At 34.0% G+C, this 12815-nt stretch overlaps 1 protein-coding gene across 1 annotated transcript in view; it reads left to right on the top strand.

Moving 5' to 3' along the window:
- The first annotated feature begins 6 nt into the window (after positions 1-6).
- The window catches only part of KNTC1 (kinetochore associated 1), a 40617-nt gene continuing 27808 nt past the window's right edge, over positions 7-12815 (top strand). Inside the window, exons 1-24 of the mRNA XM_074921545.1 lie at positions 7-138; positions 247-367; positions 769-884; positions 1204-1276; positions 1891-1968; positions 2482-2516; positions 2745-2855; positions 3733-3826; positions 4161-4213; positions 4489-4601; positions 5306-5360; positions 6040-6138; positions 7216-7259; positions 7373-7438; positions 7535-7610; positions 8243-8368; positions 8458-8547; positions 9075-9140; positions 9635-9696; positions 10073-10184; positions 10881-11024; positions 11250-11306; positions 11389-11490; positions 12541-12657. Coding sequence (XP_074777646.1) covers positions 7-138; positions 247-367; positions 769-884; positions 1204-1276; positions 1891-1968; positions 2482-2516; positions 2745-2855; positions 3733-3826; positions 4161-4213; positions 4489-4601; positions 5306-5360; positions 6040-6138; positions 7216-7259; positions 7373-7438; positions 7535-7610; positions 8243-8368; positions 8458-8547; positions 9075-9140; positions 9635-9696; positions 10073-10184; positions 10881-11024; positions 11250-11306; positions 11389-11490; positions 12541-12657 — 2142 coding nt within the window. The remainder of the gene's footprint in view (positions 139-246; positions 368-768; positions 885-1203; positions 1277-1890; positions 1969-2481; positions 2517-2744; positions 2856-3732; positions 3827-4160; positions 4214-4488; positions 4602-5305; positions 5361-6039; positions 6139-7215; positions 7260-7372; positions 7439-7534; positions 7611-8242; positions 8369-8457; positions 8548-9074; positions 9141-9634; positions 9697-10072; positions 10185-10880; positions 11025-11249; positions 11307-11388; positions 11491-12540; positions 12658-12815) is intronic.

Genomic DNA, 12815 nt, shown 5'->3' with positions numbered 1-12815 from the left:
GTAAACATGTGGGACGATATTGAACTTCTTGCAAATGATGACACAAGGAATGAGCACCTTCCTATAGGTTTAGGACATGAATGTGGAACCGCATTGTACCAAGTGGATACGCTACTTCAAATCACATCTTCAGAAAAGGTAGACTTCATCAAAACTGTATTGTTCTTTTTCTTAATAATTACCAGAGCTTCTCTGTCTTATTTTCTGAACTGTTTTAGTTATATATAACAACCTTTTCCTTCCTAGGTCTCTGTTAATCCGCAGTTGTACGCATGCAACTCAAGGGATGGCAGTATTATTGTTGTTGACAGATCGGTGGCACTTCTTGACAGTACTGGGCAGTCTCTTCAGATGCACATTCAGTTTGGTAAGTTCATTCCTCTGGAATTCCACTGGAGGTTAAAACTGACTTTTAAAACATATGTTAGGTTTGTATAGGAAAATACAGCAAGTAATTTGCTTGTCTAACTAGCCTGTGAAAGGAAGTATTACAATAAATACCTAAGTAATAAAAAATGATTGCTGGTTCTGTATATAATTGAGTAGTTCTGTGCAATTTAATTAGAATGCTTCCTAACTTTTCACTGAAATGGGAATAATGGATACCAAACCCACTCCCTGTATGCCCTTTCCTGTACTTTGTTTAATCAAAATAAATCATTTTGAAGAAATCTGGGACACTATTGTCCAGTTCCTGTGTTTCAAATATGAATGTCTACTAATAGAAAACAAATCTTAATATTTGACATTTGCCATGGAACTTTTCAGATACTAATGTGGATGTAGTTGGTATGTGTCAAGAAAAACAATTTCTTGTGGTCGGTGAGAGAAGTGGCAATTTTCATGTTATTCACATACCATCAAAACAAACCCTGCTAACTAAGGTACCTTAATTTTTCTAACTTTGTTGAAAAACTTTTGTTTTCAGATTTTGAGTTGTTTTTTTCCTTTCTTCCAAATATCAAAATATAAACGTTCTTGAGTTTTGAACACATCTTCTAGTTTGAACAAACAGATTAAAGGGACACGTGTTCCTGTAAGTAACAAATAAGGAAAATATATTTAGGAATGGCATGTATAAACAAGAACAGTTATTGATGAAAGAAAAAAGTTTAAAGTTTGATCTGATGATCAGTCGTTTTTTAAAATACATTTTTTTGTATAAAATACAAGATAACAGTCTTTATGTTGATTCTATTTTAGAGTTTGGTTGAAAAATCTTCAAGGGAAAAGACTTACTTAAATCTCTTTATTGAAAAAGATAATGCTGCTGCAGGTAAGAGTTTGATTTTTTTTTCCCCCCCTTGTCTCAATTTTTGCGATTTTGTTTCTCTTTAATATCTCTCAGGGAGTCTAGAAAATAAATAATCAGATACAGCTTTACTTTGTAATGTACACATTAAATGCACTTTTAATGCTTTCCTGTAAAGATACTTAGTTCTCGTTAGTTATTTTACAAATGTCACAGAAAACAACAAACATTCAGAACACAATGCCTCTTTCTTTTGAGACTGTGCTAAGCATATGAAAATGCTCAAAAAGGAAAGATTTCTTCTCTCTCATTCTCTCTGACTTCAGATTTTAGCACTTCCTGTTCTTCTATAAGCTCCTAGTCTTGTTCTGTCACAATATAATGTATTTAAATGTAGTTTTGTCATGACAACAGAATTTGCAGTCTGAGGGATGCATACAAAAACCAAAATTTCAAACAAAACTCTGAGATGTGCAAACTTATTCCACTCTTTGTTGAAGGTGACAGAAGTTTTGTTTAAAAATAGTCTAATCGATTTTTTATTGCCAGTTATTTCACTGTTGTATTTACAAGCAAGTGGTCTCTTTAGTTACACTCGAATACTTAAGTTTGAAATATTTGTATTGGAATTTTTTTAGGTGTTTATCATATGTTTGTTCTCACAAGCAATGGATTTTTCTGCATTATGTGTCTCCCACTTGCTAAAACGCAGGAAGGTAAGATGATTTACAAACCACTTGGGATTTCCAGTTGAACAGGAAGAGGTGTGTTAAAAAAGCTTTTCCATGCATCTTTTTAATGGGAATAAGATACTGAGCTGGGATTTTCTATATAATCTTTGTTTTTAAAGGGAAACCGATATACAACTAGTTCTGTAATATTTTTTTTTTTCTTCCAATACTTCCTTTAGCTTACGTTTGTCTAAGTCACTGCTTTAGAGAGAGTACTGAATATTATGGAAGCAGGATTTTAAGCTATAATCAGTCTTAGCTGAGCTGAAGCATATTGTGAATAATGTAAATTTTAATGCTGTATAAGTATAGTTATTAATTTTCTGTAACTCAATACTGTGATCAATAGACATAGACCCTGTCAAAGATCCTGGCAAAAATGTTTTTCAGCATAGTCAGGTTAGAATTAAACTACCCTATATGACGTTCAGTGGCTTTTTAAAAATTTTTTAAAAGTTAATTTAACACTGTTTTTTGTTTTTTGTTTTTTTAATGTAGCAATTGACAAGATGGATATGATTACGGCAAAGAAAGTAAGAAATAACTTGCTAACTTGTAACATGGGTTGAGTGCAGAGTTTGTAACACAACTTTGTACATTTCATTACTTCTCAGTATATTGTTACAACTCATAATTGTGATTATTACTTTTTTGGTACATGGTGAAGTCAGCAGTTCAAGGTTTTATCCACTGACTGTATAAACTACTTTTTTTTTTCTTCCCCTTTTGTTTGCCTTGCCTTCATCTTCCACCCTCACAAGTTGCAAGGACAGATAAAGACAGCTTTCATGTCCACAAAAGAGTATCACAGCCTTGGCTGTCAGAATTTTGTGATCAGTAACTCCATGAACAAAATCCATCTAATAATTGGGGTGAGTACTAAGAATCTGTACCTATTGTTTTATGATCAGTGATGGTGTTTTCTGATCTACAACAAAATTTGTCTCTAGCTGGTTGAAAAAGAAGATAAACTTTTTGCACTAAGACTTTTTGTCTTTCATTTCCTTCACTGTAAATTTAAAGGTTATCAGTTGTGCAGTCTATCCATAGTCTTTCTTGTAAGGAAATAACTAGTGTAATTTCACAACTTGCTCTGTTATGATGGATGGGGGGGAAATATTTTCACTCTGGTCACATGACCTTAGGATATCACTGTGGTTCCTAGACAAGCTAGTCTAGTTTTAGTCTCATCCTTGATTTCAGAGACAAAGCCAGAGTTAGCAAGAGTCTTCCAATCAGGCTCACATTCAACAAAGGCTTGCCAAACTAACAAATAAGGTCCCAAATGAACAAAGCCCTTAAGCATGAATTAAGTACAGGAACTAATAAAAATTAAAATATAGACATATTTTGAAATGTTGTTTTGGACTAGAAACAAGTTTTCTGAGTTCATTGACTGAAGCCTGTTGAATTCAATGCAATTTTTCTTAGTAGATTCAGTTTCATTCAGGTTTTATGTTCCATGAGAATGGAAAGTGGATGTTTTGAAATATGGCATGTTTTTAGAAGAGCCAAAAATGTTTGGGGACTGCTGACTGTAACAATTACTGTAGTAAAGGCCAGTTGAAAGGAGAAAGGAAAAAGACTACAATAAAAATTAAATGTATTTTTCTGAACATCGACATTTACCGGGAAGAAAGTTTAAGTTAGTTTTGCAGCTTTTGAAACTGAAGAGCAATTGTGGAAGAACACCTGTCAATGGCCAAATTTCTGATGTATAACCCCACTTTACTCTGCCTTTACTAATAGGGTAAAGGTGATTATGTGCTCTCCAAATGGGAGGTAGACACTACCAACAACCTGGTGTCTGTTCGAAGCTTTGCTGATTCAAGTCTGATCACAGGTAACGAAGAGAGGTTTTTTTCTTTTACTAGAGAAGTGTAGAATTCATATTTAACTGCAGAAAATGCTACGACATTTTCAGTTATTTCATTGTTTTTTAATAAATACGTGTATACCGAATGGAAAACTTCTGGTAAAGGTGCATGCTTCAAAAATTGTTGGGTTTAATTTGGATATATAAATCACAATTCTGTTTAAGCTAAACTTCTCACAGTCCTAGGAAGGTCCATGAGGTTAAACATCTGTAGGTTTCCAATGCTTGATTGTACATTTTAATGCATTTTTGCTTCAAATACATTTCCTAAGAAAAATAATAAATTTATTTTATTTTTTAGATGCAGCAAAACTTCAAGTTCTTGACAATCTGCTGTTTGTTTTAGATACAGAGGTATGTGTAATGATTTAGTTTAGTCTTCATTTTACAACATTCTTAAACCAGCTTATAAATTATTTTTTTTAAAGTAATACCTTTAAAATATGTTTCTGTAAAATAAACATGCATATATTTACAGAGGATCTTGATCTTACTGTGTTCTTTTTATCCTGCTCCTAGTCATTATTTAAGCTATGGAATGTGTTCATATTCTGCTCAAAACAAGCCAAAAACTGTCTTATGTGAAGAAAATATGAAATCCATATCTGTTTTTTTTTTTTTTAATCTAGAATATTTTAAGCATGTGGGATGTTTCTTCTCTTACTCTAATTTGGGATTGGCCTTTAATACATATTGAAGACTTTCTTCTAAGTACAGAGTCAGATTCTTCTCCAGTTGTATGGTAAGTAAAACGTTATAGCACCAGTTCTGAAAAGGGAGTTGTTGTCTGTTGTTACAGCAAATGTGCCACAAACACTTGATTTTCTGTGCTGGTGAATGTTTAGAAATCTTTAAAAGCCTTCTAGTTAGTAGGACAAAATTGTTGGACTGTAGGTATCCTTAGGCCTGTGTTGTAGAAAAGAAAACCTTGGTGTTTTCTGCTTTTTCTTGGTTTATCTGGTGTTACTGCTAAGGAATCTTGCAGGTAACCTCTATCATTTAGGAAATGCTTGTCTAAAATAAGGTGTATAATATGGCTTACAAGTTTGATGTTATAGAAAAGCTAGTCTTTCTTTCAGATACACAGTAAGATCAAGATCTTCATTCTACAGATGGAGAAGCCAAAATCTGCAGATGTGTGTACTGGCTAAAATGAAAAAAAAAAAAATTAATGGCCATTAAGATTAGAAGACAAGACTCTTGGCTCTTTCCATTGCTCTGTGCTAGTTTAAAAAAATAACCAGAACCACCTGAAAAGCTTAAAAATGTCAGAAGTTAAATGTATGTCCTCTACATGGTAAAACATTGTTATTTTTGAGTGTGTCATAGGATTTTAGATTGTACCAGGTTTGAAAAACTAAATTTTCAAAAATTCAGGAGCAAGAATATTTCAGTTTTAACGTAAGACTTATAGATTGTATTTTGCTTTTTTCTCTTGTTCTGTAGTCAAAGGCTTGCCAATGTTAAACTGATAGTCATGACAATACCGGATAACAAACAGGTATAACCTCTCAATCTGTGTTCTGTTCCTCAATTGTTGTGCAGTCACTCACAGAAAAAAGGATGGGAGGGAAAAAAGGAAAAGAGATAGATAAATATTTTGAGCAAACGGAATTCTCAGGAACTCAAAGTCAAAATGGAAATGTGACCACCTATATATTAGAATATAGTGAGTGAGGGACAATCTGATGTCTTATGGTGGTGACCAGGGCAAGATGCCCAGCTCTTTGGGTTTTTTATGGATTGTTTGGGGTTGGTTTGTTTGTTTTTAATAGTAGGCAGATAGGAGAGAGCAGTGAAGTTTACTATTGTCTTAAACACCTTCACAGATGTCTTTAGAGCAGTATCTGCTCCGTGTACAGTTTCTACCTCTGTGCACAGTCAGTGGAGTTAACTGAAATAGAACCCCAGGATAAACATTATATAATTTTAAAAATTAAACCTGTATAATTACATATAATAGGCCTATATATAGAGGCAACATCTAAAACTTCATTAAACTTTCTCAAATTGTAGAGGTCTGCTTTTTCATAAAAACTGATAAAAATAGTGTCTTCCATCTAACTCCATGAGAATCCAGAAGTGATCCTGCAAACATCACTCTGTCACCAGTGTATGAGGAAAAAAATTCTGACTTGTTGTTTGGTTTACTCTTTTTTTTTTTTTTTTTTTTTTTATAGATGAGAAGTCTAATGGTTTTTGCATTGCCCACTATGCAACTGCTCTATTCTCTGGAAGTATCTATTGTTTCTTCACTTGTTCAAAGTGGGATTGGCACAGTATGTTTAGATTATTTTTTGTTGTTGTTGTTTGAAGAAATATAGTTGTCTTAATATATACAATTATTAAAGAGTTATTCTTGTTAGATTAAAATCAACTTGTATTAGAAACTGTGCAGGAGCTGTACAAAGAAAGATTAAGCGATGTTCCCAAAGGATGGAGAAAAAGATACGATATATAGCAAACTGAATAGTTTAATTCTAGGCCCAGGTCTATTACAATGTTTAATACTACTGCCAGTTCTTGCTGCTGTTACGGCTAAAAGCTCTATGAAGTTTTAAATTCTCTTAGCAGAGAAGAATGCTCTGAATTTATTTGGGATTAAGTTCAGATGATAGAACTACTTCTTTTACTGTTTAAACTGCTTCCTTATAAAGACTTTAACAAAAGAAGGTCCAAAAATGGCAAGACCTTTATGAATTAGTAACGTTATAAAGACTGGTGGAGTGGGTATGTGAGAGGATTCCAAGTCAGAAGTCTAAGCGGTAGCTCCTCATTGGAAATGTGAAAGTGAATGCAGTAAGCTCTGGATCTGCCATGCAACAAAATGCAGAGGTGATGAAATGGCTTGCCTTGTATGAAGCACTTGGCAGAAAAGATCATATATGCAGCTACATAGTGAAGAAAATAATGGCTATAACATCCCTTTGCTTTGATCTGAGATGATAAAGTCAGTGTGGGAAATGCCAAGGCGTATTGCCTGTGTGGAATGTAGCACAGAGATCAGGTTCTAAGAGACGTGAAGATGAACACAGTGTGACCTGCTTATGGCTTGGGCAAAAAGAAAGTGTGTCATTTTGGGACGATGATTGACTCAGGTGGAGAGTGTACTGATGGTAATTCAGCTGTGATAGCAGAGTGGTTTCAGGCTGTTCCAGTTAAGGCCCTCAGAAATTTTAGATGGTGGAAACTATCCAGGCGATAACATGATAAGCATTTTAAAAAAACAACAAACTTATCTGAGAGAAAAGCAGTGGTTTGTTTCGAGATTAAGAAACACGTAATGCGTTACTGTTGTGCTTTCTTATGACTGATTTCCCTTACCACTTAATGTTTTCTGTTATTGCATGCTACAGGATACAATTTACTTCTTGGAAGGAATTCATGAAAGACATCAGATGTAAGATAATGTTTTGTTTCTTACTAGATCATTATTATATAAAAATGGCAAATTACTTCTACATACAGCTGTTTCACAGCTGATAAACTCACATAGTTCCCTCTCGTCCTCAGACCCTCTGAAGGCCCAGTTTCTATTGTTGTGATGAGGAGTTTAACTGAAGCCTTGCCAGAAAATAGGTACTAGTTTCCATGAAACACTGTTTAATTATTCTATTTTTTTTAATCTGTGGTTTGTAACTTAAAGTATACTACTTCAATATATTTCACTCCTAGACTAAGTCGCTTACTTCACAAACACAAATTCACTGAAGCAGAGAATTTTGCTATTCAGTTTGGACTAGATGTTGAGGTAAGTTGTCTGTTCTTGATAAAAGACATTTGGAGATTAATTAGTATGAGTAAGGTTCTTGCCCTATAGTCCATTAAAAATGTTACAAATATAGTGGAATGTTACCTTATGAAACAACTCGCTATACTTGAAAGCTGGTTCAATATTAGACAACTACATGGTGAGCTATGTTTTTATTTACAATAATTAATGAACCTTGCAATGGGAAGCGATGCAGAAGTACATCTTTTGGTCAAAATAAGTGCTGCCTGGATCAGGAGAAGGCACATCTGTCCCTTTAAGTAGCAGGAAACAGTGTTGCTAAAAAAAACCAAACAGAAATTTCACATGCGTTTATTAACACATAGTCTGGCTTCGTTAACTGATTTATTAAAATAATGCCATTTTAACGTTTCCTCTGCTTTTTGTTTTGTTTTTTTAAATTAAAAATATGGCTTAGCTGGTGAGATCAAAAGATATCACAATTGTTAGAGATTAATTGGAAATCCATTTCTGTAATGAAATCATTCAATGTGTATACACACACTTTATCTCAGAAACATTGTGAATGGAAGTGTATAGTTTTTCAGTTGAAGACTGCTTAAAACTTAATGGCATCAAATAGAAAACTGGTATTTTTTTTTTATAAACAGCTTGTATACAAAGTAAAAGCAAACACTATATTAGAGAAACTAGCTTCAGCTTCTGTTGGGAGTTATGATCGTGAAGTCTGGCTGGATCTTGTCAATGAAACCAAAGAAAATTTGCAAAAAATTCAGGTATGTTTTTATTTCTACTCTCTCTAACAAAGTGATTAAAATTACGAAGGAGCTTGGAATTAATTTCGGTTGTTTCCTTTTGCCAACAGGATAGCCAATTTGTTGTGGATTACTGCATAAACGCTCCATGGCCACTGTATGAAACCACTCAAGAAATGCTGAACTATGCTAAACTCAGAGTAAGGGGTTTTATCTGTTTAACTATTGCACGGTTCTGTACAACTCGAGAGGGGGGACATCTTCAGTTACAGTCATTCAAAAAGTGAATGTGTTATAAATTGTACATCACCAAACATGAAAAAGAAGCAAGGCCTGTTCCAACATTGTTCTTGTAATTGCTTAAGGGCAAAAAAGAGCTTATAGTTTTATTTTTGCATCAGAAAGCAGGTTTTTGGTTTTGAGCAGTAGTCTTTTTAAGTACTTTTTAAATATTAATTTGAGGACTGAAAGCTCCAAATATGTCACATTTTTTGGTTTTATTCTTTTAGTCTTTCCTGCCTTATCAAACAGAATCAGAGAGATACGTTATCTGTCTGATCCTGCATACATGTAGAAATCCAGTGAGACTCTTAACATTATAAAATAAAAACTCCAGTTTACAGAGGTAGTAAGTTTTTGCTTGTGTCTTTATTAAATTCGTAGCAGTGTCTGGCATGTTCTACATATACTTAATTGTCAGATAAACCTTTTCATGTATTTGTTTCAGATCTTGAAGAAAGATGATAGAACCACTGCTCCATCATCTGATGGGGCTCCAGTATCCATAATTGAGGTGAGGACAAACTACTTGGTCCCACACTATCATATGATAAACAATTGTGATGTAGGATTTTAAAAACTGTACTCCTGTCAAACTTTTAAGAAGTCTAAACAAGATTATATTTTATAGTATGAAAGAGAATCACAGTAACGACAGGTTTCAGAAATAAGCGATTATTTCAGTCAGAAAGATTAATTTTCAGATGCTCCAGAAATCTAAGGAAGAAGTGCTTTTCTTAAGTGTTTTAGGTATTTAATTTTCTTATTTAGTCTTGTTGTATACTGAACAGTTCTCATTCACCTTCAAGGAGAATCAGTGTAAAGTATTTACACAATTGAAATTTTGGATTAATACTTTATTAAACAAACTTATGTATGTAAGTAATGGAAGTTCTTGAAAAGTCTGTATTTTTCTCCATCATTCCTTGCTGTGATAGTTATTCTAACCATGTAGTACCATTGTTTGGCAAACCAGATATTGACCTTAAATCTCTTGTCTGCATTCAGGTATTGAGAGCTCAGGCAAGGCTTACAACTTTTTATGGAGCTTTTGGACTAGAGAAATTCAGGTTTGTTTCTGTTTGTTAATATTTAAAGTAAATTTAACTCTAAAGGTTAAGTATGTGCCATTGAAAGTAAGATTTTCTTTTTTTTTTTAATTTGAGTTCATTAAACTTTAGACCCTTCTCTTCCTGAAGTTTCCCATCTTCTATGTTGAAAACATATATTATCTGTTGCACATGTGCTATCTTGTATGGATTTTTTTGTTTGTTTGTTTAACATACATAGGAGGGGGTATGATTTTATGCACACACAATCTAGCATTGCTGTTGTCTCTTACGTCACAGAGTACTGTCTAGAAAAGGTTTGAGGTTCTCCTCCCCACAGCTCCTTTAATATTGACATATTAACAATAACAGTTTCTTTTCCTCTTCTTGCTTCTAGTGGTATTGCTTGGACAGAATTCTTGAATAACAAAGACATTTTCAAGAACATCCTTCTTGAGCTAGAAGAAGGAAATTTATCTTGTGCACAGTACCTCTGGCTTAGGCATCAGGTGAGATGGCATAGACATCTCTTTGGTATGTATGGAGGATGTTAAGTCTCTTAAATTTTCCAGCCTTATTTAACAGAATCAGACCAGTGTAGTTACATCTCCTCAAAGAAGATCTATGGCAGAATCTCAGCTGTTATCATAATGATTCACCTAGCTCCTGAGAAGGCTGAACATCTTACTGCTTTAGGAATAAGCTGGTATTTCTGATGTCAGAATGGATAGTTCTAGGTTTGAAGGATGACTGTTCTTAGATTTATTCTGTGCTGGTTATAATTGTACATTTACTTTCTTGCAAGCACAGTTCTCAGAATTTTTAAATGGACGTTTGCTGACTACCTTAAAATCCCTTAAAAATAATCACATGGACTCCTTACTCTGAATGACACATTCATAATAGTGGCTATGGGCTACTGTATTCTCTAGTGCAGGACTTCCAGGTCCTAAAGTAATAGAACGTGATCCTGCCACCATAATTTGCAAAGAAATTGCTTCAGTTAGGTCTTGTTTAAGATGGCCAAGCTCTAGTTTTTCTGAACAGGGAGATAGATGTTTTTTTAAATCCTGTTCATGATTACTAAGATTTTCTCTTTGTATTTGTGAAATCTATTGCTTCTTCCTGTTAGTGAAACAGCTTTACAAAGTATCAGATAAACATATACTCGATATATCTGTAACTGTTCTACTTTAATATTTTAGGCAGATTTTGAAAGCAGCTTTGATGAGAAAATGCTGGAGAACTTGCTTAATGCCATCCATTTCACTGTTCCTCTGAAGGAGCTATGTTTGTGGCTTAAAAATGTTGTGATCCCTTTCTTAAGAAGAGTCGTGCCAAAGGGACAGGTAAGACCAACTTAATAAATGCAAAATGTAATTTTCTCAGGCTAAGACAGTTTTATAGTCAGACCTACAGAGTTTTGGTTTTGAATGTCAGAACCTCGTTCCTCTGTCTTTTAAAGGGATTCTTTTCCCTACAGTTTATATTTTAAATGATATCTTTTAAAACAAATTTCTAATGGCAAATTTGCTTTGATAGATAGTATAACTCTACTTATGACTTTTTTTCAGAAAATATTAGCAAAATGGCTGGAACAAGGTGCTCGAAACCTTGAATTAACTGATAAGGTAGGTCATGCTGCAGACACTTTGCATGTCTTGTATTTCTATATGTATAATATAGTTTGCTAATATCAATTCTTTTGGACAGGCAAACTGGCCAGAAAATGGACTCCAAATGGCAGAGGTTTTTTTTACGAGTAAAAATCAAGGTGAAATGGGACTGACATCTTTTAACCAGTGGACTCCTTTGGTAAGAAATGTGGCAAATATAAGGATTTGCTACTAAAAGACTTCAGAAAGTATGCTCTGTGCTAGAGTTGGAATGGATGATAATTATGTCACTATTGGTTTTGGTGAAGACTGACTTAATTCCATGAAAGGAAGGAATGGAATTCCAATCTTGGGTTTAAAGATTTAAATTAAAAAAAAAGTCAGTGCAAGATTAATACCCTTTAACAGTTCAGTAAAGATACTCCGTATGAACTTAAATTAGAAACATGTCTCACCTCTGTTGAAATTTTTAGAGATCAATTGTGATTCGCTGTGTGTTATGGCCTGGAGAAAACAGATATTAAAAATCAGCTAGCTCTAAGGTTATGAGTACTGAATTTATACAAATACAAATAAATTGTGTGTGCTATATATCCTAGGTATAGTGGCATCCATAAAAGTGGTGGTATGAATGTGGAGCTTCAGAAAAGCACAAAGCTAACCAGCTGTGCATGTTAGTAATTGGAAATGTTGATGTTTTATGTTAGTTAGATCTCCTGTCTTAAACTGCTGAATCCCACGTTCGAAGTGTGTAATGGAAAGAAGATAATTCACTCTAAGTCCCCCTTTTCAACATGTGCTTGATTTTCTTTGTTGCATGCCATATGAAGGTAACAAACAGTTCAACGTGTATATTTATAAAAATCTTCAAGAGCTCATGCCATCAAAAATTGTTTGGAGGTTTCTTGGAAAATCACAAGAAAAACAGGGTTCTGACTCCAAAGACAATGTCAGCTGTAGGTACATTGTTCCTAGCTGTTCATCTTACCTGTCCTTAAGGCTTTCAGTGAATGAAATGCTCATCCCTCTTCCCTGTGCAGGATCTACTCGTGCATCACTGTCTTTATATTTAGAAATACTCTTTTCTTAATTCTTACCAGAATCTTCCTGGCTGCATTGTAAGTCAACCACCATTGTCTTATACCAGAGATGTGGAGAATAATTTGTTTTTTCCTGTTTATGACAGCACTTAACAGTCTTGAAGATTTTAACAAATCTTCTAACATTTCACTTCTAAACACTGTTTCAGAGATGTGGTGACTGTGAAGAGGTACATAGGTTAAAGAAGCTGGTAAACGATTTACAAGAACTGATAAAGCTGTACAGAAAATACAACTGCAGGCTGGCACTCTGTGATTTTGAAAAGGTAATTCTGCAGATGCTTCAAAAAGTGCTTTTGAATAGTGGATTGTTCTGAGAAAGAGAAAAAATCTCATAGCATGTGATGTAAAATCAGACAGAAGAGGAATCCTGGTGGATTAGTTGGTTAAACATGTTCATAAGCTGCTAAGACTATTTGATATG

This window comes from Athene noctua, chromosome 17 (genome assembly GCF_965140245.1).
Source record: "Athene noctua chromosome 17, bAthNoc1.hap1.1, whole genome shotgun sequence".
NCBI lineage: Eukaryota > Metazoa > Chordata > Aves > Strigiformes > Strigidae > Athene > Athene noctua.
This window is presented reverse-complemented; position numbering and strand designations above follow the sequence as displayed.